This window comes from Eschscholzia californica, unplaced genomic scaffold (genome assembly GCF_041429995.1).
Source record: "Eschscholzia californica isolate CP2 unplaced genomic scaffold, dmEscCali1.0.p SCAF_5, whole genome shotgun sequence".
Classification (NCBI taxonomy): domain Eukaryota; kingdom Viridiplantae; phylum Streptophyta; class Magnoliopsida; order Ranunculales; family Papaveraceae; genus Eschscholzia; species Eschscholzia californica.
Window position 1 is genome coordinate 9921488 of NW_028238472.1, and position 24137 is coordinate 9945624.

Below are 24137 nucleotides of genomic sequence, written 5' to 3' on the forward strand. Positions count from 1 at the left end.
CAATCGGACAAGAAAGGCAACAGATAAACAATAGTAGATGAAGAAATATGACAAGAAAATAGAGAGAACTTAAGATTTCATAACTTAATCTTTCTTTCCATAAGTCATACTCCATTATTAAACACAAGACACCAAGCAAGACATTAGACAAAAGAAACAAAACACTCCCCAAAAGATCAACAAAACTACATATTTATCCCAATTCACCACCCTCAACTTTGAATCCCTATTAAGGGCTAGAACCAGATTCAAGCAATTTGAACATGAATTGTCTTGGGTTTCTTTGGTTGAGGTGGAGGCAATTTCTTAACAGTAATAGTCAAAACCCCATCTTGACAAACAGCTGAAATTCCATCTTCAACATTTGCATTCTCAGGCAGTACAAATTTCCTCATTAACATACCAATCCTTCTCTCCATTCTCAAATACTTAACCCCCTCTTCCTTTTCTTCTTCTTCTTTCTTTTTACGATCACCACTTATAACAAGTACATTATTATCTTCAACTTGCACTTTGATTTCTTCAGATTTTAAACCAGGCATATCAAGAATGAACACATATGAATCTGGGTATTCTTTAACATCTGCTGGTGTTGCTGCCATTGCTTTTGCATCTCTAACATATTTCCTTGTTGGGTTCGATTTCTCTGATTCTGAGAATTCATGTCCATCTAACATTTCATGAAGTGTTGACAACAATGGATCACCTCCAAAACCCATTAGCCTGAATGCCATTGTCTCTCTGATCACTAATTATTACTAGCACTGATTGAAATTAATTGGGTAGTTCTTGATTAATGTTCTTCTATTGCTGTTGGATTGATGTGGTGAAATTGAAAAAGAGAATTGGGTTTATATAGAGGTGGTAGAACTGGAAGAAGGTTCTCGATATTTACAACCTTCCAGTTGCTTCTTTGGTTTACTTCCAGAATAATGTGGAAATTTCCCACACTGCGCATTCTCCAATACTAACCTTTCTCCGAATTTCTTTTTAACATGGTCACGTGACCATATAATTTCTGAGTATGGTTTGTGTTATCTCAAACGACTTTTGATACCATTTATTGCACAACTTTGGTTTCTACCCTCAATGAAGTACTCGACAACTTTCATTACTTCCTTTTTTTTATCATTCCTACTATCCATGTGTCATGAAGGCTGTAAACAGAGCGAACTCGGAGTGGATACATTACTATCCGAATTCGATATCCGACAAGATATCGATATCTGAATTCGATATCCGAATTGTCGGATTATTTGAGTACGGTTGTGGATCAGATTCGGATTTTCGGACGACCGTTTACAAGCTATTTGTCATGAGGTGTAAATGATTGTCTTTAGACGAGTTAACAATGATTTTTTCCAATGTTTCTTCAGCGGTATCATTCCCTAGTTAACAAAGAGAACTATATTTCACAAATCCAAAAATATCTTCATTCCATGAATGTATTGGAAACATATTAGGTAAAAATAAAATGGAGAAGAATTGGAACATAATGATTGAATTGAGTTGGGTCGGAGTAATGAGGTGGTACCCTGCTATGGAACCACCCCAGTATAACCGTCAGTACGCAAAGACTATATTGGTTGAGGCTCCCAGTCCTTTGCGGAGCCTAGTCGAGGGCTACCCTGTTGGAGGAGAGCGGAGGCCGAGCTTCCAAATATTTGAATCTTGGAGCAATGGAGCCTAACCCCTCAATTCTTAGAGTTGCTTTTGGGAATAAATGGGACACACACGAGATTATGTCCGACATAAACAAATATAATAAGGGAGATTTATATGTAATGTCCATAGTTGTTAAATACAATCTTACTAAAATCAATGCCTAGTTTAGTTACAGGCAATGTGTGTTAAGGAGGCAATGCCTCAACCAACGTTTGACCTAACGGTGTCAATTGCCATTAGGTTTTCGTAGGTCAATGACCTTAACTGAACTTGTCTTCTTCTATCTTGTCACTCTCTGGGAAAGGGCTCCTCCCCCTCGCCGGAAATGTCTGGTTTCGTCTAGAAACCAGACGAACCAGACTTTGAAGGTCTGGTTTCAAAACAGACGAACCAGACTTTGGTGCAATAAAAATGTTATCGGATATCTGCGGAAGCAAATGCAATTTGAAGACAGACAGTATTATGGTAAGGAAAGCTGGATTTTCCTCAGAGAGAATCTCAGTAACCAATTCACGAAGAATATTGCTCAAGGCTATTGCACGAACTCGAATAGGGTAGGTTTTTTTATTAAGAGAATCACCTCAATATAGAAAAATATCTTAGGTCTAATCACGTACAAGTATCGACTGTGCACATATTGAACTTCATAGTAAGCTCCACATATGTTAGATACAAATGACCGATGACTGTGATAGTATCAAATACACACATCAGAATATTTTTATTCGCTGGTAATTTTTTACGTATTTATTCTGTAAACCAGACTGAGTTTACTTTGTCGAAGTATCTAGAGAGTGGCTGATAGTGATCAAGTTCTCTGAGACCGAGCTAAGACCACAAGAAGGAGCACGAAAACCGACAGCAAGAGAGACGATCTCACAGCAATTTCAAACATACCTTCGCTTGCTTCTGCTTTTTTCTCCTCACCAGATTGAAGTATTGTGTTGAGAATATATGTCATCTTCTCGACCAATTCTCCTACCTTCTCTTTAGTTTTCTCCAAAATCCACTTTAGAATGCTCTTAGTTGGATATGGGTTTTCATCCGAGCTCCATGGTTCTTCATCTTCAGTCGCATAAGCTGCAAACTCTTTTTCATCCAAAAAAAATACATATACGTATATATCAGTTAGATAACTGAGAATAGGTATAACAAAAAGAAGAAATTTTACCGAAAGGGAAATGAATAACAAGGAGCTCACAAATCTTATGCTCTTTTAGTTGTATGATATCGAATCAAATTGAAAACTGAAACAAAAAATTAATATTTTGTAATTGAGGTTTTCTGTATAAACCTGTGTCAAAGGACTCTCTGAGCTCCTGTACCATCTGATTGCCCAAAACAGCATTCCATACAGCTTTATCAGTGGATAATGAGACGACCATTCTCTGCACAAAATTGCCAACATCCTCAAGTTTAAGAAATATATAACAATTTTCAATGGACAATAAAGGTTTGCTATATATATACTACGACAAGAGGCTTTTGCATCAACATGGTGAACCCATAAAGGAAAACGATTAGTTCAATTTGCTTTCCGGAGCAGTCACTCAAATGCTCAATTCTCAACCACAAGCCGAAGGGCTAAAACCTTTTGCACATATTTCTTTCATATATATTAAATCAAATCTTAAAAAAACACCCTTAATCCCAAACATTTGATCTCTATATAAATAAACTAAAAATCTAAATTAGTTACCAAAAAAGTCATGTAGGTGATAAGTAGCTCAAGTAATCAATCTTATACACCTTTACAGCAGGTTAGGCCAATCAAGATTTAAGATTTCTAACACAAAAAATTGGATACGCGAAGTATTTGAAAACGGTAACGGGAAGCTCATGAGTTGTAAACAAGTATCTGCCAAAATTGATTGAACTACAAAAAACAATTCAAGTAAATACAGTTTAGGATTCAATAACAGAGTAACTAATGTAAAGTCATGCAAAAGAAAGTGAACTGGAGGGCTCATGACGAATCAATACAAATGGAGGAAAACCATGGTTAATTTGAAAGGCACCTGAATCCTTGGCTCGGTCTGCAACAAACGGAGAGCATCAAAAACCCTTCCATATCCATGAGATTGTAAAGTTATTGGATTATATACTTGTAGAGAGGGTTCGATCCAATCCAAGTCCGACTCAGCCGAGGGGAACCTGTACATAGAACAGTAGAACACTTCAGATTTTAACAGAACTATAGACAAAGTGCTATGTTTAGTTTTGTACAAAATAAACCCACGGAGTCAATAGTCACTCACCTACTAGGACGGTTTATGAAAAAATTCAATGTTCAGAAAGATACAGGAAAAGTTCAACAGGAATCTGGTATGCCAACAATTGCTTGCACAAATAGGTTAAGTTGTTTGGCACCCCTTTTCTTAGTGGCAAGGTGTTTAGACGATTCTCGTAGGGTCTGGTATTCCTATGAAGAAAAATGTATGTGATACTGTACGTTGTTAGTAGCATCACTCTACGTAATTTTATACGTCGTATGAAGGATATACATAAGGATAAGCCATGTGTAGCATGCAAACTAATGATAAGTCTGTTTGCTCTTCTCGGCCTATTATGCCCACTCGGTCAAGTCTTAGGGCCTTGTCTATTAGGGAAGTCTTTTAAGTTTATTTTCTTGTAAATTTAGTTTCTATTTTCTCTTTTTCTGTACAACAAGGATTCCTAATTTCCTGTTTCGAGAAACTTGGTCAAAACTCCCTATAAATTTTCTGATTTGGCGGAAAAGGATCGCTCAACTTTTTCTAGTCTTCGCCTCCCTAGGTATTTTCGTAATTTGCAACTACTTGTAAGAGGTTTGCAACTGCTCTGCAAGAGGGTTGCAACTGCTTGCAAGAGGGTTACAAAAAATATTGGGTTTCAAAACAAACAAAAAAAAAATATTTGAGTTTTTAACCAAACAGAGTATAACTTGTCTTTTTAACTTCAAAAAACTTAAAATTGGGTCCTCGGCCCACTTTCCTGTTTCCTAAACTTGTAACCTTTTACACATATAAATATACATGGAGGTATAGGTTATTCTTCACCCAAAACCTAATAATATTATGGTTTATAAATATACATGGAGGTATAGGTTCATAGAACAACCACCTGGGTGTATAAAATCCTCTAACCCGACTTATGTTAGTCGCCTTAATAAACCTTTATATGGCCTTAAAGAAGCCCCGTGAGCATGGTATGAGAAGTTAGCTCGTTTTTGCTCACGCTCGCCTTCTGCATTAGTCAGTCTGACAACTTTCTCTTTATTCCTCACTCTTCATCTAGTTATTTGTATTCATTGCTCCATGTTGATGATATTACTTTGACGTAAGCTGAATGAAGGCTTAGTACTGCCTTTGATACGAAGAATATGGGTTCACAACACTATATTGGCATTGAAGCAACAGTTAATGACAAGGGCTTATGACTTACTCAATCCAAATGTGCTACTGATATATTCAAGATTCTCAATCTTGAAGGTATTAAGCCAAACTCTACACCCTTACCTGGTACGTTTTATCTCAATTTGAAAGGAAAGTGCAATGCAAATCTAAACTCGTATCGTACAATTGTGGGCTCTCTTCAGTATTTAACGTTAACTCATCCTGACTCGGCTTACTATGTTAATTTAGCTTGTCAAATTATGCATGCTCCTATTGAAGATTATTTTCTTGCTGTAAAGTGTATTTTTACGCTATGTTAAAGGGACAATTCATCTAGGTCTTCAAAGTTATAAAGACTCGGACTGTACTACACTGACTGCTTTTTCAGATGCTGCTTGTCCCAATACTAGGCTTCCGGCTACATGATTCTCTATCTTTGTTACCTCCAACTACTTGGAGTGCTAAATCAGCTATCACTTGGATTGGGTTTGTAGGCGTTACTAATTTGTCCAAATCAGCTACTTTCTACTGTCACAACAAGAGTGTCATCTCTACGATAGCTAATCCAGTATTTCATGTGTGCTCTAAGCATATTCACAGAAGAGAGGTGCATCCTCATAACATATTTCTTGGGGTGATCTGAGACGTACTCCTCACACTACCAAGGTTCTTACGTTAGAAAAAACTTGGATTAGAGTAGTCCATATAAGCTAAACGTCAATAGTCTTGGATTGCTTTCTTTTGTTTGTCCGCTATTTCCTTATTTGTAATTGCTTATGTTTCTATTTAACTATGTTGGTTACTTCAGACGCGATGCCGTGTCTAGCTTCGTAAAAGAAAATAACCTAAAGGCTAATAAAAAATCCATGTTCCATCAGAGTTTGTACTGAAAACGAAAACCTAAAAGTTAACCACAAGTCACAAGAATCATATATCAAATAGCAAAGATTCTTGTGGAACCCATCTACCCACGTTTAATATTAATTGTTTAGCAGAAAAAGTAGTTCTAAGTAACACTTTTAAAATTACTAATGAAGCAAGCTAGTTAAGGCTTCCATTAAAATATTCAACTTAAACAATTGATGAAAAATCTAGACTTTAAAACCCTAACCTTAAAATAGATCTAAAGTTATCCATCAATCACTAAAACCCAAATTAAGAAAACATTTTAGTTATTGTGGGTAAGGGAAGAAAGAGAGACATACAATTGAAGAGCAGAGACAGCTAATTGAACTTCATCTGCAGAGGGAACTTGACCAAAAAGAAACCTACCCTCATCATCATAATAATAATACCCATTCCCATTTGTTACTACTTCATCTTCTTCTACTCCATTAACAGATTCCCATTCCCATTCCAATTCATCAGATTCATAGGAATAAGAACATGAAGATGATGAACGCAAATTTGTAGAAGAAGAAGAAGGAATGGTTGAAAGTTGAAGATTTGAAGAATCTATTGAATTATTTTGTAATGATGAAGATGATGATGAGGGTAAAGATAAAATGTTGGAATTATCAAATGTTGGTTTTGTACTTGTATTTGTTTTTAGAGCTTTTAAGGTTCTTCCTCCTACCCAACCACCACTCCCAACTGACCTACCCATTTCCTTACCACTTACCTCTCTATCCCTTACCACTCCGTCCCACAGCTTCTTAAGGGGTCAGAGGACATGACACCCAAAATAAGTGGCTTATATGGATACAACCGGTTACCAGCAATAGGGGCTGGTAAAAGCACACGCGGTTCGGTTTGACTCAGGTCAATGGTCATTGACTTTTCCATAAGCACCTAATCAACTAACCTGGTATATATAAGGATGAAGTTCACCTCCATCTCTTCTACCTTCTTCTTCTTCTTCTGAGCATTACCTTAACAACATTCTCTTTTGAGTTCTTATGTAAAGGTCCACTACCACGGATATTCACCGGCACCGACACTTGTCGACATTAACTCAAATACACTGATGGTGTGTTTGGTTGCAGGATTCCTAAGTAGGATTCCTATCAAAAGTGGAATTTGGTAGGAATCATGAATCCTTGGTCTGTTTGGCTACCAAGAATCCTAGGACTCTTGAATCCAAAGGATTCCTAATTCCAAAATTTGTATTGGACCAAAATCCCACCCTACCCCCTAGGATTTGCTAGGATTTTGGATTTATGAGCCTAAATTTCAAACTTAAAATCAACAAAAAAATATTTCCTTCTACAAAATCATTATTTTTTTTTCAAAATCATTGTTTTTTTTAAAAATCATATTTTTTCTAAAGACGTTTAAAAATACTCAAATAATAATAAATCATAGGATTCTTAGTTGCCAAACAAACCAAAAAATATTACTTGGATTCATGAATCCGTGGAATCATGAATCCCAAGGACTCATGAATCCGCGGATTCATGATTCCGCCATCCAAACACACCATGACTGATAAATCTGAATGATATAATGGCCACTGAGTTGTGTTTTTGCATCTTTTAACAAGAAAATAACTGTGGAAGAAAGGGGTCCAAAAATATTGGATCTAAATGGAGTGGCGCTTCCCAACCGACTTTCTGCCTGTGAGAAGTTTGTAATGAGGCATACAAATATTCTCCAACCCATTATTTAATGTTTGAACACATAGTGTGTTACACAAAAAAAGGCTACATATTATGATTGATCTGCTCTGGTACCTATAAATACAATTTGGATCGACTGATCCGTCTAGCCCTGATTGATATTAGATTGTCTAGCCCATTTAGTGCAGAAGTCTTATGTTATTTTGTTCTTTTGGTAGATCTTGGACTTTAATATTTCTCAATTTCCTAAGTAAGATTAGTGTCATGGCGAAAAAGTGAATTTAGATTCAAGTGACGGGTGTGTACGTAGTCCAGGTCATCAAGTGGACGACAATGACTTAGGAAGACTAACATGTGAGATTGACTAATTACGACGTTTCATGGGTTATAGGAGTAGAAGTATTCGAGTCAACTACATGGTTGTATCGTACACTAGATAATCCGCCATGAGAGTTCTTCAAAAGTTGAACGTCGGGAACTCTCATTGACAAGATTATAGAAATTCCTTATAACATGTGTGTTCTGCTTATCTTATGTAAGGAATGTCAAACTTAGGTATTGTCAAACACCGCATCGTAAAAGAAGGTTATAAAAACGAATACTGGGTGAGGCATAATAGACACGAAGCTGAGTAGTGCAAGATTGGATTATGTCCTCCTCATTAAGTTAGGATTAGTATCTTCGGGTCACTTGAAGAGTAACAACTGAAAATGTGTGGTCACGCTCAAATTGATTAAAAGTTAATCATTTGGTTGACAGTTGTGCTCTAGATCAAGAAAGTCTGAAAGGTATGATGTATCAGATGAGATATGAAATGACATGGTAATCGAGCATTGCACTTGTTGTAAGTACAAGTGGGAGACTAAGGATATATCCCTCTGAAAGAGATGTCCTTCGACCAAGATGCCAATTTGCCAGATAGAACAATGATGACTTTATACAGAAGATCATCTGATCCAGTCGATTTAGGGATCGTAATGCCTAGCTAGAAGTCAACTACGATCTTCAATCACTTTTGTGATTCGCGGCTAACTTCGATAGGAGTCTACAACGGGTTACACCAAAGAGTGATGGTTTTATCGGAGAGATGCAACTAGAGAGAACAAGGTAAAATGTTTTATTACATCCAATTTGATAGGCCAAAAAAGTTCGGATAAGATCAAAGCAAAGATAGAAAGATCGAGCCCATCAGAGAGGCCCTGATCAAGTGGAAGGGGACGACCATGTAATGGTCGGCTAAATCAATGGGTCGGCCAGGCCCAACCCACTAAAGGGGGTGCCTCCCCGGCTACATCAAGGGGATGTCCAAGATGGGACAAATCTCTCATCTAGGAATCTCACTCAAATTAGGAATCCGAGTCTTATTTTTTGTGGTCCCTATTGAATCATATTTCGAATAGGATTCTGACTTTAAGATTTTCTATACAAGGACCATTGTAGAACAGAAAAAGTGTGGAATTTTCTCTAGAAAAAATCTATCTCTACAACATTAAGTGATGTGAGAGAATTAGAGAAAAAGCTCTGATTCTATCTATCTAGTCAAATAAAGTATAATTGTTCTTCATCTCAAACTCTCAATAAAGTCCTAGATGAATCTAAGGAGGGAGTTGAAGTCGTTTGTGTGGGTGTCTAGAGTAGAGGAGTGTTGTTTGGAGTTCTGATCTTCGGGATAAAGGCAATTTGTGTAGTTCGATAAAAAGCGTTTAAGGTAGACTTCTATCTCATTCTAGTTCATCTTTAGTTCTTGCATGTGATCCTGGTAGCTAGTGCTAGTTAGACTTCTGAGATTCCGCTTAAGATATTAGGTTACTACGAATCCCAACAAAATCAGCTAATAGGAAAGGTGGAGAGAAATCCCGATCAGAACTATGTTGTGAGAGAAGTGGGGAGTTTCGTTAAAGCAGATAAGAAGGATTTGGTTCCAAAATCCAATCAAACATACAGAAAAAAAAATCGGCCACCAAAAAAATGTCAATATTCATTCACGCTCAAGATATATTTCTATTTAGTAACCGCCACATCATCTTATATTTTCATATTGAATTTTCATTGGAAAAGCTTTTAATGAACTTGCAACAAAAAAAGAATTAATGAAAAAACTTCAGAAAATCTATGTGACACTTAGAGTTTCTGATACAAATTGATAACTCGGGAGAACTTTGTAGTTAAGGTGAGCCTATAACTTTCCGAAAAATAGTATATAAACGTAAAGTAATAAGGACAAAACATAACTTTCATAACTACAAGGTGGGGAATCCAAAATGAATAGACTATTTTTGTTATAGGCACACACATCAAGGGGTTTTTTGAAGTGGACACTTCGGGGAAAGAAGAAAATTTTCCGGGATATAAAATTTTCAAGCAAAATATAAGTTTTGACAAATTTTATGGGGTGCAAATTTTAAAGGGAAACAATGTATCCCGATCTTCTTCCTTATTTCTACAACCAACTCCGGCCACCGCCATCAACTCCGACCATCGCCATAATTTTTCTACTTTCACTACCTCTAATTATCCTTCTTCTCTCTTTCCTCCTCCTTCTCCTCAATCTTTTCTCTCCTCAATATCATTTCTCTATCTAATCCGGTGAAAAGGAGGATCCTCTCGCCGGAAAATCGGTTTGGTGTGGAAGATCCCCAAACCACCGTTTTCGACGAAAGATAGCTTCCCCTTAGTCGGAACCACTAGAGACTAGAGAAGGTGGGAGAAAGAGGCAGGAGAATAGGAAGGAGAAGAAAGGAAGAGAGAGAAATAATAGTTGGTGGTTATGGAGGAATGTGTGTGTAGGACAAGAAATATTCCAAATCAAGAGAGATGTATGTACATATAAGAAAAATTGAGGCCCCAATAGACTAACTTGGTTGAAGGACATCTCCTTTACAAAGGAATATCCTTCAGATATATCTCTATTTAGCAACCGGCACATCATCTTATATTTTCATATTAAATTTTTCATTGGAAAAGCTTTTAATGAACCTGCAACAAAAAACACATTTAATGAAAAACTTCAAAAAATCTATGTGACACTTAGAGTTTCTGATACAAATTGATAACTAGGGAGAAACTTGTAATTAAGGTGACCTATAACTTCCAAAAAGTAATATATAAACGTAAAGTAGCAAGGACAAAACATAACTTTCATAACTACAAGGTGGGGAGAGTGGTGAAAACGGTTATTTTAACTCCTTATCGTATAATCCTAGGGATTTTGCATAAAACTCTCAGGTTTTTCTATACCATTACATTCCCTTCATCATCCTTCATCTTCTCACCCTAATTAACACATATCCCTTCACTCTCAATGGCTAACTCTAAGAACACTTCCACACATTTGTCTGAATTTGATATCCTTTCATTAGAACTACAAAACCTTCAAACCACAGAACCCACTCCAAACATCTTACTAAACACTGAACAAAACCGATCCCTCACCAGGAAAATCAACAACTGCCTGGTCATCAAGACGATTTCCTACCGGACCGAGTTTTCACGAGGAAATTTAGCGCAAATTGGTTTTTGATTCGGCATTTTCAGATTTGTTAGTTTTGTTTGATTAGATTTTGGTAGATTAGGGTTTGGAAAGAGTATGTTGTCGGATTTAGATGTAAGGAATAACTTGAAGAAAGGATTAAGAGTAAGATCAAATGGAAATTTAGAAGATAGCATTATTATAGGAAACGAAATTGAGAGGATGTTGAGTGAGAGAAATGGAAAAGACATGATTATGAATCGGGAGAGAGATCTGAATATTTTAAGAAGTGGAAGTGTTCCTCCAACTATTGATGGATCTCTTACTGCTATTGGAAGTTTGTATAGTAAGAATTTGGATGTTTATCCTTCGATTTTACAGAGGAATGTTAGTTCGTCAACTAGATCACTTCCATTGTCTGAGGATCAAATTCGATCACATCCTGCTTATCTTCAATACTATTATGCTCATCAGATTTGGGTTGAAAGAACAAGGAATCGCTTTCATCAGTAACAAAGAAGAAGGAATTCACTCGTTGAGACTTGCTGAGTTAATTATGTCTTCCGATGATGACGGCGGTTTTTTTCTATGGTGGTGACGGTTTTCCGGCGACAATTGCGGTTTTCCGGCGAAAGCGACGGGGATTTAAATTAGTTTTTTCTTTATTCTGTATTATTTAATATTTTGTTGACCTTTAGGGTCCTTTTATTCGTGATCTTTAGGATCCTTTCATCTTTTTCGTCAGAGTCTAGTTTTATCACCTCGTGAGGTACTTTACATTCGAAATTCTTAGAATTTACTTATGTAACTCTCATGTCGCTGAACAGAGAGGAATTACTTTTGCCATGTAAACCAGTGATTTAATCACTTATGAATGAAAAGGGTTTCAATGGTTTCTAAAAAAAACCTACAAGGTGGGGAAATTCAAAATGATTAGACCATTTTTGTTATAGGCACACATATCAAGGGGTTTTTTGAGGCGGCCTTTGAGAAAAGAAGAGAATTTTCCAAGATCTAAAATTTTTCAGGATATAAAATTTTCAGAAAAAATATGAGTTTTGACAAATTTTTTGGGGTGCAAATTTTAAAGGGAAACAATGTATCCTGTTCTTCTTCCTTATTTCTACAACCAACTCCGGCCACCGCCATCAACTCCGACCATCGCCATAATTTTTCTACTTTCACTACCTCTATTTATCCTTCTTTTCTCTCTCCTCCTTCTCCTCAATCTTTTCTCTCCTCAATATCATTTCTCCAACTAATCTGGTGAAAAGGAGGATCCCCTCACCGGAAAATCGGTTTGGTTTGGGAGATTCCCAAACCGCCGTTTTCGACGAAAGAGAGCTTCCCCTTAGTCGGAACCACTAGAGACAAGAGAAGGGGAGAGAAAGAGGCAGGAGAAGAGAGAAAGATTGGAAGAGAAAGGAAGAGAGAAAAATAGTTGGTCGGTATGGAGGAATGTGGACGTAGGAGAAGAAATATTTCAAATCAAGAGAGATGTATGTGCATATAAGAAAAATTGAGGCCCCAGTAGCCTAACTAGGCGCCTCCTTCCTTCACAAACTTCTTCCTTCCCAAACTGCCTATAACTTAGAAGGAATGGTGTGTGTGCATATAAAATTTCCCAAAATTGAGGCCCCAATAGCCTAACTAGGCGCCTAACTAGAGAAACTTCTCATATAAACCATGACCAAAAGAAAAAGTTATATATATAAACCATGATCATAACATAACTTTCATAAATTTAATATTAGATCAGCAGAGTGAACATGTGTAGGTGGAAACTCAATCCCTTACTTCCACACTTCTAATTATAACATGATTTTAGGAAACAGATACAACCCTAACTTGATCCAGAACAGGTCCACAAAGGGTACCCAAGTCATGTAATTTTGTATGATAATAAGCACTATAGAAAGTTATCCTTGTTCTGTTTGAAATGGCTTTGAACGTGAGAGTTGCAGTCTTGAATTGACCTTTTCCATGGGATATGAATGGAACTTTTAGGGTTTCCTTACCAGCAAACGCTTCGACCATCATCGACCCATGACATCCATTCTTCCCATCTCCAATGGTGAATGTGAGATTATAGAGTTTGTCTGTGACTGTTCTTAGAACTTGAGCAATTGCACTCTCTCTTCCTGCAACAAGCTCAACTGCAGCTAATCCGGACGGCACGTTAAAATGCTTTGAGTCTATGTATTTCACAGCTTTAAGTGATTCAACGATCCAACCAGGGAGCGGAGATACTAGGTCTTGTTGTTTGGGAGGAATAAGGACTCCAGTGGAAAAGTTCTTAAAGATATGAGGACCATTTTCAAAATCACCATTTTTAACCAAATTATCTGCATGAAAGAATTCATTAGTGAACTGTCTCTTATAAACGACAAACGGTAGAGTCAAACATAGTCAAATATAAAGTGAAGAATCTGAAGATAAATCATATTTGGCGCGAAATTCGAAACTAACCACAGGTCAAAAGCTGATTTGGCAGACTCTCATCGATCGGGTCATGTGGAAAGAAATCTAGCCTGACCAATGGGAGCCAGCAACATGAGCCTTCGGCTTGTGGTCGGTCCCAAATTTCGGACCAAATAGCATTTCTCTAGACTATAGTGGATGAAAAAAGAAAAAGTGGAAAGTGGCATGGACATACCTCTGGTGGGCATGGATAGGATGATCTCCTTAATAGCAACAGCATCCAAAAGGGGGCCACAAGTAGGGTCTTCTTGAATACCAGGGTTATGGAAAATGACCTTAGTCAAATTTGAAGTTGCCCTAAAAGCCCAAGCATAAGTATCACCACCATTACTACTATATAATGTTTGAAGTGGGAGATCTCCTGCTGTCTGGGATGAAGGTCTCACTGTGACCCTTAATACCTCATCTTGTGCACAAGTTCTTGTAGCACCAAATGTTAGAGAATAGTAAGAACCAGATCTAACGGCTAAGATTTGAGATATTGAGGCTTCATTTCCAAGTTTTACAGCGTGGACTCCACGTGGAACAGCAAAGAAAAATCCACCAGGTTGGGACCCACCAGATATGTATTCAACTAATCCATTGATTTCCCACTTGGGAAGTGAGTGATTTCCTTTTATCACTGTTTTGGTCAGTTCACTAGCTTTTGGTCCTTCTTCAAAATCTCCATTTGGAACAAGTCCTGCTCAAAATCAAATATCCAAATCAAACCCAACAAAAAAGAAGGATAGTTTAAAGGATAGTTTAAGGACGAGAAACCGCAGGCCTCCTGTTTGCCCTTAACCAGTTCAGATTTTGTCTGTCGTCACGTAAATTATTAAGAAAAATGTGAATATGCCCGGGACATATCTTGGATTCTTGGTTGGGATCCAGTCAGAGTACGTGTACAGTCGTGATCTAGAAAAAAAGTAGTAAATCAAACTGATACTCAGCCGAAATATGTCCTGGGCATAGCATCAGAACTGAAGTGACTATGCTTTATTCGTATTAAAATTACGAACATGGTAAATAAAAATAACAAAAAATAATATTCGATAATATGAATTGGCATAATTTTACCATCTAAATAGCTTGTGGTAGCTCTGGTTGTTGCTAATCCAAAGGTGCAGATGTTAGTGAAGAATACCAACACTACAAGTAGTACCAAACCAGAAACATTGCTGCTCATTACCTCCATTTTCTTTTCTCTCACTAAAATCTTCTCTCTCTCTCTCACTAGAATACTCTCTTTATCTTTCTTACTTCCTCTATGTTCTCTTCTTTTTTATATTGGAAATAGTTTCAAAAAGAACAAAAAAAGAAAAAGAAAAAGAAGTTCCAACACGCATTAATTAACGCCGGGAATTAGTACTATTTTAATTTTGTATTTGCTTTTCCAACGGTATACCCTCCTTGTCTTCCACGGCCCTCTTTCTAGATTTCCCACTATCTTCCCAATCTCTCTTTCTTTCTTTCTAGACTATTGTTTTTATTTTTTAGTTGGATTCTCAATAAACCTCTCTACTTTATCACTAACTTTCCATTTAGACCCTATCTTTTGAGAAATGGCGATTACGACCCAACTTTTTAATAGATATTGTTACTTAACAAATATTCACTCATCTAATTTTAACCTCGCACTATCATCTTCAACAAATACTTCATTTTTTTCTCTCGTTTTGATCTTCGTTTTTAATTTTCACTTCTATTCTCCTGTAATTTTTTTTTTTCATCTTTAACTAATCTGTTAAAAAAAAGGTAGGTCTTTGGCCAGATTCGGAAAAGGTGGAGGACTCAAAAGAAAACCCCATGTGTTTTTTAGTTAAGAATGTGAGACGAGGAAGAAAAAGATTAAAAGAACTTGGAATTGTCCTGATGGAGATGAAGATTGGGATGGAGACATAAGTGAAGACGAAGAGAGATAAATAATGTAGATGAAAAAAAATTACTATGAAGATAAAACTAGAAGAGTAAAAATAAACATATAAGTCCACCAGCCAAATTTTAATAGAAAAGCCTAATTCTCTTTCTCAACCTCCCAATCTCTCTCTAATGGTAGAGAGGGGGTAACACAAATTACCAACAAGAAAAAGGCATCTTGGATTACACATTTCTGCCTGGAAGACAAGTAAAAACTGTGAAATAATTATGTTATATTAAGTAATTTTGGAGATGTTATCTCATAAAAAAAAAAACTTTGGAGATGTTTTAACCAAGCGGACAGTTTGCTCACTGACTGGGCATAGTGGAAGGAAGCACCACACTAAAAAAATAGTTACGGTTTCAAAAAGGTATAAGATGGTTTGAATATTGTATAGTAGACTAGTAGTTGTGCACTTTGATGTTGTGAGGGTCCACCTAGGAAATTGAATACATATATTCCAAAGTTTAAATTTGAAAGCTCGCCCTTACAATTTTGTAGGGCGTGATTTCCTCATTCAATACAATTTTTTTTTTTTGATTTCCTCGTTCAATACAAAAAAGAATGTTAGGGAACAAGAAAAATGAGATATATTCATAACAAAAGTTTTGTATAGTTTATCGTGATTTGTGTTTTCGCTGAGTTGGGTCCATTGAACCACGAATTAGGTAAGGCACAAAGAATTTTTGCTACCTAGATTTTCTTGTTCCCTGGTGTTACTCTTACAACTTACAAGTATTCCAATCCTGGATAAGGGTAAAAAAGAGTTGGAATTTTAAGCTAATTACTCTTTCGCCCACTAGTTTATATTAGTTTTTTGCTTAGTCTCTTATTATGCCTATATTCCAATTGGGTTAATTTCGCTTTGGCCCCAAATTTGTTACTAACCTTTTGTTTTGCCTCCCACAAGTGTCGCCTAGTTTGATTTGTCCTCCAAGGGTAAAAAAATTTCAACTTTTTCCAGAAATATCCTAAGCAACCAAAATTGAATTAATTAAAAAAAAATCCTTAGACATTTCAATCCACCTCATCTTTCCTTCTCTACTTTATTTCATCACTTTTGTCCTCCACTTCTTCTCTCCCTCTCATCACCTCACCATCTTCTCCGACAAAGGTCTAACGACTCTCAAACTTAATTTTTTTTGGTATTGCTTCTTCTTCCTTCTTCTCTTCTCTCTCTACTCTCTTCAGGAAAAGGGGAGCCCCCTTCGCCGACATTCTGGATCTGGTTCTGGATCTGGGACTCCAAATTTGGACGATCACGATTGGGATACCATCTATCTCAGAGAGATAAAAGAAGCGGGAAAGATAATTAAGAGTTTCTTACAAAATGTAATAAACTCTTAACGACAAACTTTAACAACAGCAAACGACCGTTACGTCACAAAACATAAAAAAAAAGATATTATCGAACCCCTCTTATAACATCACTCTCATTTACCTGAGACTTTGTTTTCCTTACACTATGAGAATGCAAGGTTAGATAAACAGAATTTTGATTTGAAACTTCTCAAAAGCAAACAAAACACAAATATCTCAAGATTTTAACATTTGAATATTCATAAAACTATTGAGTTTGGACAAAAAATCTCAAAGAGTATGGTGGAGAGAGATGCAAGAGGTGTGTGCGGACCAAGATCGAAAATGAGAGGAAGAGGGAAGCGAATGTGAGCAGTAAGAAGTAAGAAGATGAGATTTATGGAGGAAAATTTTGGTTCCACTAGCCTTATGTTACAGGGAATAATAGATTTATGGAGAGATTGTGAAATATAAATAGTTAAAAATTATTCAATGACTAGAAAAGGAGCTCTAAGGGTTAGGAATTGAAAAATTAAGACATGAAAGACAAACTAAGAAATTTTATTAAGTAATAATGAGATATTTCTTTGCTAAGTTGCTAGATAAATCTCATTCATTACCCAAGAATGACAACCAAAATTATTTGAAAAGTGAAAATCAATAACTAAATCTAATTGCCATCAAAACAAAATTTTCCATTAAATCAAAATTCTTAAACAATGGAAAAACCATTATTAATTCTTAATTGCCATCCAAAGAAATTTGTCTCAATTTTCTTTGTGATTTAAAGTCGAATTTTCATTGCTATTTCTTGTCTGTCAATATATAGGGAGAGATTTAGGCTAGTGTATTACTGGTAATTGAAGGGATTATCTCAATTCAAATGAAATTGGAGAGGGAAAAGGACATGGGAAGCAAACAAGAACAACAAGAGCAACAACTTCATGTGATGGAGAGAGAAGATGATAATATTGCTTCACTTGATAGTGTGGCTAGGATCCTACCATCCAGTAATAACCCTAGTACCAACAAATACCTCAATCAAGATGATGATTCTAACCTCAAGGTAATCTTAATTTTCATACTTTTAGCCCTTTAATTTCACCATTTCACTTTAATGTGGGGTTAGATGATTTTTAATTCTCATTCTATTTGTGATTAACTAGAAACCATGGTGGAAGAAACTTATGTTTTATGTAGGACCTGGTTTTCTCGTTTCTTTAGCTTATCTTGATCCTGGAAACTGTAAGTCTTTTTTTATTCTTCTCTGAATATTTTCAATGCAATGCTCAATCTCTACAGTTTGACTGCTACATACATATTCCAATTTTTTAAAATTTTATTTCTCTGGACTTGAAAATAAAGTTTTCCCTCAAGGATCTCTAAGTGTGTCCCAAGTCATCAATAGTTAAAATCTGAAACATAATTAAATTAGAGTTTATTTTGACTTCGTATTAGAGCATCTCCAATGCATAACTCAAACAAAATCTTTATTTATCTTATGTGTCAAGTTTCAATTGAGATTCTTACTCTGGCGGCGAAAATAGAGATTCTTAATTTTATTTTTCTCTAATGCAAAACTCTAAAATTGTTTTTTTTTTACTTATATGATATAGTTATTTTTGTAAATAGATAATTAGATATTTAGAATATATAGAAGACTCGATTTCTATTGGTTGAATATCAAGTATTAATGAGTTGGACATTTAGAGATATCTCAAGAGGACACTCTAGAAATAGAGTATCCTCTTGAGATAATTCTATTCCACCTTCGACACGTCACTTTAGAGATCCAAATTGAGTGTTGCATTGGGGCAAATTTTTAAGGAAAAAAATCTAAAAAACATATTTAGCACTCAGAGTTTTTAAGATTAAGTTTTGCATATCTTAGAGATGCTATAAGCCAAATATATTCAATAAATGGAAACAACACACAAGATTACTAGAATATAGGAAATAAAGACCTTACAAGATCTCACCCCCTCATGAGGCAACCATAGTTGATCTTTATTTCCCTCTATTGATTATTTTCTAATATTAATTCCTCCTGGATGAATGAAATACACCTTTAATAACTCTCTGCAGAAGATCACATTTTTTTCAGTCTTATTTTTGTTTTCTTGATTTTTTTTTATTATATTTGGAATGATGTAGTGGAAACTGATCTACAAGCTGGAGCAAATCATGGATATGAGGTTTCATTTATTAATTAAAACATTATATGCTTCTAAAGGCACCCCGCCCAACAACTAACTTTTCTGTTAGCAACTTCATCTGTAAGCACCCCGCCTCATCTAACCCAACCTTAACCTCCTTCTAAATTTCACAATTTGCAAATTAATTTAGAAAAAAACCTTCATTTTCTCTCTCTAAAGCTCAAAACCAAATCTCAAATTTTGCTCTCAATCAGTCATCTCACTCTTTAAGTGTTAGAATCACCAATCATTTAGTGAAGACGAATAGTGATGAAAGATAAAATTTTATTTGCCCTAAAAATCTATAGGACAGAATAGGCCAGTCTGAGACTTAAGAAGACCAAACGGAACAGCTGATCCGGGACTTAAGAAGACCAAACGGATCAACTGATACGGGACCTAAGAGAATAAAACGGATCAGCTGATCGGACCAAAGAGGACCAAACGGATCAGCTGATCCGGGACCTAAGAATATCGATGATAGTGGACCTTCACTTCTTTAAAAAAGATGATATAACATAGTTGAAAGATGAATATCTCACTCGGATTGATGGTTCCGTTTATTTGAGTGGTCGCCGGTATGTGTCGATGTGGTTGTCGGAGAATGGCGGCAGTAGTGCACAACCTAGAATTTTGTTTTGAAAGAAAAAAGAATTTTGGTTTTGGAAGACGAAGATAAAAGAAGAAAACGGAGGTGAACTTCACCCAAGTTAGTTGACCGGGTGCTTATAGAGAACTCGTTTCAAGTGCCATTGACCCGAGCCAACGAAATGCCACCCCTAACAGCCTTTTAGCCAAGTGCCATTAGAGCCACCATTTTGTTGATTATTTTTCGTTTTTTTGTCGTTTGAGAAGAAAAATTAACATGTAAAACATAATTGATTTAATCGTTTTTCTGGTTACTCTATGATCAGCTACTATGGGTGATCCTTATTGGGTTAATCTTCGCTCTAATTATTCAATCCTTAGCTGCAAATCTTGGAGTAACCACGGGTACGCTATCGTTATAGAATATTACCCATTTTAATTTTAATAGGTATTATCTATGAGGTTTGACTAATTATTATCGAAGTAATTTTATTCACCTAAAGATATTGATATTCCAACTATATCTTTATATACTTTATGCAGGAAAACATTTAGCTGAGGTATGTAAAGCTGAATATCCGGTATATGTCAAATATTGTCTATGGTTGCTTGCAGAGCTTGCTGTTATTGCTTCTGATATTCCTGAAGGTATATATTTGTGTGTATAGGGTATAAGTGTTTTTTTTCTACGTTTAATATACAATATGGTCAAATTCACTTTATGTTTGATGTTGAATATAGTGATTGGAACCGCATTCGCGCTTAATATACTCTTCAACATACCAGTATGGGTGGGAGTGCTATTAACGGGTTGCAGTACTCTCTTACTTCTCTCGCTGCAAAAATACGGGGTAAATTATTGACTTAATCGTTTCCGGGTATACTATTGGTTCCTTATTTTTTGAAAGTAATATCATAACGGATTAGTCGAATTTCTAAATAGTTAATTATGCTAAATCAAGTTTTGAAGAGATAATATACTATTGAACAATTCACTCAACGCATAAATCAAACTCTCGCCTTCATCAAACATAAGAACTTTACCTTGAGAGAGGCGCCTTCATCGAATCATCATACTGTCACTTACTCTGGCACCACAACTTCTACCATGTTTATGCACAAATGTATTATTGAACTATTCACCTACTAATAGTATTTGACGCCTAGGTTCACCATAGAAGTGATAAGCTAAAATTTGGCATACGTCCAACAAGGACACTCCAAATTTTTGAATACCCCCCAGGAAACGGAAAAATACAAGTCAGGTCTAAAAGTTAGGTTTAGGGGGTGAATATCATGTTGGGGAGGATAAAAGTAAAGTTCGAGTGGCAAAGAGTTTGTTTTTGGGTTCAAAAGTAAAAAAGAAAAAAAGTATGTACATCTATTTTTGTGTCTATATTAGGTGTACAGTGTACAAGGTCATTTAAAGACTATAATATAGAAGTTGCAATTTATTCTGTACATGGATCAACCAACTAATCAACCAACCAAAGGGTCCAAAACTAAGAGTGGAAACCCTTCATCACAAAACTTTAACTTTTAAAACTTGGAAGCTTGTGAAAATTGAGATGATGATTTGTGAATGTATAAATTAATGTACTATAATCACTTTAAGTTTTACTCATAATATTACTCTTGCATTGATCGTTTAGTTTGTTATTTGTATTGAGATTAAAGAAATTTTTAAAGGTATGTGATGAAAATTAAAATATCTAAGTCGGAGCGAGACTTGGAGAAAAACGAAGCTGACACTGGGACTCCCCGGTACACTCCTTCGTGCACTCCTCCTAATAGGATTGCGAAAAGACTAAAATACCCCTTGTCCTATTAGCAACCTAACCAATAGAGTGTACCAGAGAGTGCAAGGAGGGCCATGTCCCCTAAACTATATTAGGGCATCAAAAGTCTTACTAGATATCCTTAACTAATCATAAGTGTCTCTTTCATTTATTTAATTTATTAGAACATTTTTATGACAATGAGATTTTGATGGTACAATTAGGTACGGAAGCTAGAGATTTTGATAACAATACTTGTATTTGTGATGGCTGGTTGTTTTTTTGGAGAGATGAGTTATGTAAAGCCACCTGCTGGAGAGTTGTTGAAGGGTATGTTCATTCCAAAGCTCGACAAAAGTGCTATTGGCGATGCTATTGCTTTAATAGGTGCACTTGTTATGCCGTAAGTTTCTTTTCTTTCTTCGCGTCGTGAAAAAAAGAAGGTCGTTTTTTTTCAGGACAACCAACTTATAATTCATTCTGATCATGATGAACCTCTATTTACGTATATTTTACTTTTATAAACCCACTCTATGTGAGAATGTACAGGCATAATTTGTTTCTTCACTCGGCTTTAGTTCTCTCGAGGAAGGTTCCTCAAACTGCGGACGGTATTAATGTAAGTTCCTTCTTAGAGCACTAATCATGCTCTCATTGAACCTCCCATTCATTAGGTTTGAATTTTATGGTACCATTGCAGAGTGCATGCAGATATTTCCTTATAGAAAGTGCTTTTGCACTTTTCATTGCGTTTCTTATCAACGTCGCGATAATTTCAGTCTCCGCTACTGTCTGCTCAGCTGATAATCTATCCCAGGACAATGTGGGCCATTGCAGTGATCTCACTCTTAACTCTGCTTCTTTCCTCCTCAAGGTATGATACAGCGGAAATAGAAACCACTCCTATTGCTACATTTACGTGTTTGCGACATAAAATTGCCATACCTTTGGTCATATACAACAAATTTACACATTCATTTGGGATTTATATTGCAGAATGTATTGGGAAAATCGAGTTCAATAGTCTATGCCATTGCTTTGCTAGCTTCCGGACAGAGTTCAACCATCACGGGTACTTATGCAGGCCAGTATGTTATGCAGGTATGTATCGGGAGATAAATATCATACTAATGTTGATATAATTTCCTCGTTGGCTCCATTTGGCATCCTCCGAAAAAAATTTAGTTCCCCACAAAAAAAATGAAGATGACTTCAACTGCATGAACCTTTGACATAGCATAGTTAACATGTCCATAAGTCTCTTTACATATATTTTAAATTTTATTATTCTCCATTTGTGTTGTGACCGCTTTTAAGATTTTTTATCTTCTTTGGCCGTTCGTATTCTGTTTCATTTTTGTCTAATGTATATTTTTCAAATGGAAGTATAAACATATGATTCATTTCAAATATTTCGTTCTCTTAGCCATTCTGGTTTAAATATGAACAAAGAAATTCGTAAGTAAATTTTCATTCAAGAGGGGTCGAAAATATTAATATTTTGGTTATTTCGGTTGAAATATGATGACCATTTTGGCGTAAATATTTTGAAATTTAATACCGTACTGACTTGTCTCTGTAATTTTGATTTGAAGGGGTTCTTGGACCTTAAAATGAAGAAATGGATACGAAACATCGTGACTCGTTGCATTGCAATTGCCCCCAGCCTTGTAGTCTCCGTCATCGGGGGAGCTTCCGGTGCTGGCAAGCTCATTATTATTTCATCGGTTAGCATTTGTTCTCACATTTTCGACATAGTAATAATGTTCCACTTCTCTTACTGCAGCTAATTAGAATTGTGAATAATGCGTGTTTGGGGTAATTTAAATCAGATGATACTGTCTTTCGAGCTCCCATTTGCTCTAATCCCACTCCTCAAATTCAGCAGTAGCTCTCCAAAAATGGGTCCTTACAAAAACTCCATCTATGTAAGTATATATGAGGAGATATCAAAGTAAAAAAAATGTGTTTGAAGCTAATAAACAACCCGCCAGGACGACTCCCTGGGTGACCGTCCCTTAATAAGACAAGCAGTATTTTGGTCAATTCGTAGCTTTTGTAGGTGCGTAAGACCAAAATGCCCTTTGTCTTATTCACCACATAGGTGGTAACCGAGTAAGTGTACTAGGCGGGTTGTTAATCATTTTTGAAAAGTGTTACTATATAAAGAAAAAACCTAATACTGATGTACTGTTTTTGCAGATTATGGTGATATCTTGGACACTAGGGGTATGCTTAATAGGCATAAACGTCTACTACTTGAGCACAGGTTTCATAGACTGGTTAATACACAACAACTTGCCAAAGGTTGGTAATGTTTTCATAGGGATGATTGTTTTTCCTCTCATGGCTATCTACCTTATAGCCATCATATACCTCACATTTAGGAAAGATCGTGTTGGTACTTTCGTAGATGATTTACCTTCATCGTCCATGGAGCTGAGAGAACTGAGTGAAAATTAATAATTTCAAAGAAGATAAAGAATAAATTCCCTAGCTATCTCTAGAGAGGATTTTGCTGATATTAGTCACTTGGTTTAGAGAGAAGATTATTTTATTTTTATTTTTTTTGTTGAGGAGAAGATTATTTTATTTGATTTGACAAAACCATTTTAATTTTTGTGTAATTGTATTTGTTTCTGTTATTATTTACTTATTAGAGTTTATATTACCTAGTGATTTACATTAAGGTTTAGGTTAGGGGTGGCAACGGGTACCCGAGAACCGAACCGACCCCGAGTCTTAATTGGTAGGTACTGGGTATAGGTTTTAGATCCATAAAGGAAATCGGGTCTTAAATGGGTATACCCGAAAGGACCCGACTAGGAGG

At 36.0% G+C, this 24137-nt stretch overlaps 4 protein-coding genes across 4 annotated transcripts; 1 reads left to right on the plus strand and 3 right to left on the minus strand.

The window, feature by feature from the left end:
• Positions 1 to 75: 75 nt before the first annotated feature.
• On the minus strand, positions 76 to 1831 carry LOC147536916 (17.1 kDa class II heat shock protein-like). The gene has a single exon (XM_086641757.1). The coding sequence runs from the start codon at positions 732 to 734 to the stop codon at positions 249 to 251; it is 486 nt and encodes a 161-aa protein (XP_086497883.1). The 5' UTR covers positions 735 to 1831; the 3' UTR covers positions 76 to 248.
• A 369-nt stretch (positions 1832 to 2200) lies between these two features.
• Positions 2201 to 6729, minus strand: LOC147536917 (uncharacterized). Its single transcript, XM_086641756.1, has 4 exons — positions 6245 to 6729; positions 3684 to 3819; positions 2960 to 3053; positions 2201 to 2754 (listed from the first exon to the last, which is right to left on the minus strand). Exons 1-4 carry the CDS (start codon positions 6643 to 6645, stop codon positions 2474 to 2476), a joined length of 912 nt encoding a protein of 303 aa, XP_086497882.1. The 5' UTR covers positions 6646 to 6729; the 3' UTR covers positions 2201 to 2473.
• A 6056-nt stretch (positions 6730 to 12785) lies between these two features.
• LOC147536918 (protein TEEBE-like) lies at positions 12786 to 14859 on the minus strand. The gene is made up of 3 exons (XM_086644549.1): positions 14607 to 14859; positions 13723 to 14229; positions 12786 to 13411 (listed from the first exon to the last, which is right to left on the minus strand). Exons 1-3 carry the CDS (start codon positions 14722 to 14724, stop codon positions 12891 to 12893), a joined length of 1146 nt encoding a protein of 381 aa, XP_086500675.1. The 5' UTR covers positions 14725 to 14859; the 3' UTR covers positions 12786 to 12890.
• A 2802-nt stretch (positions 14860 to 17661) lies between these two features.
• Positions 17662 to 23934, plus strand: LOC147536919 (metal transporter Nramp7.2-like). The gene is made up of 13 exons (XM_086644560.1): positions 17662 to 17812; positions 17913 to 17991; positions 18901 to 18941; positions 19856 to 19934; positions 20073 to 20177; positions 20271 to 20380; positions 21532 to 21710; positions 21857 to 21926; positions 22008 to 22181; positions 22304 to 22408; positions 22903 to 23034; positions 23140 to 23235; positions 23510 to 23934. Exons 1-13 carry the CDS (start codon positions 17696 to 17698, stop codon positions 23768 to 23770), a joined length of 1548 nt encoding a protein of 515 aa, XP_086500686.1. The 5' UTR covers positions 17662 to 17695; the 3' UTR covers positions 23771 to 23934.
• The last annotated feature ends 203 nt before the right edge of the window (positions 23935 to 24137 follow it).

Excerpts from the sequence above, each read along its gene's own strand:
- LOC147536916 (XM_086641757.1), bottom strand. The coding sequence starts at position 734 with ATGGCATTCAGGCTAATGGGTTTTGGAGGTGATCCATTGTTGTCAACA.
- LOC147536917 (XM_086641756.1), bottom strand. The coding sequence starts at position 6,645 with ATGGGTAGGTCAGTTGGGAGTGGTGGTTGGGTAGGAGGAAGAACCTTA. Across the intron at positions 3,054-3,683 it reads AGACCGAGCCAAGGATTCAG|AGAATGGTCGTCTCATTATC; the intron begins GTGCCTTTCAAA and ends AATTTTGTGCAG. Across the intron at positions 2,755-2,959 it reads CAGAGAGTCCTTTGACACAG|AGTTTGCAGCTTATGCGACT; the intron begins GTTTATACAGAA and ends TGGATGAAAAAG.
- LOC147536918 (XM_086644549.1), bottom strand. The coding sequence starts at position 14,724 with ATGGAGGTAATGAGCAGCAATGTTTCTGGTTTGGTACTACTTGTAGTG. Across the intron at positions 14,230-14,606 it reads TACCACAAGCTATTTAGATG|GACTTGTTCCAAATGGAGAT; the intron begins GTAAAATTATGC and ends GATTTTGAGCAG. Across the intron at positions 13,412-13,722 it reads CCTATCCATGCCCACCAGAG|ATAATTTGGTTAAAAATGGT; the intron begins GTATGTCCATGC and ends TCTTTCATGCAG.
- LOC147536919 (XM_086644560.1), top strand. The coding sequence starts at position 17,696 with ATGGAGAGAGAAGATGATAATATTGCTTCACTTGATAGTGTGGCTAGG. Across the intron at positions 19,935-20,072 it reads AAATCTTGGAGTAACCACGG|GAAAACATTTAGCTGAGGTA; the intron begins GTACGCTATCGT and ends TACTTTATGCAG. Across the intron at positions 20,381-21,531 it reads TCTCGCTGCAAAAATACGGG|GTACGGAAGCTAGAGATTTT; the intron begins GTAAATTATTGA and ends TGGTACAATTAG.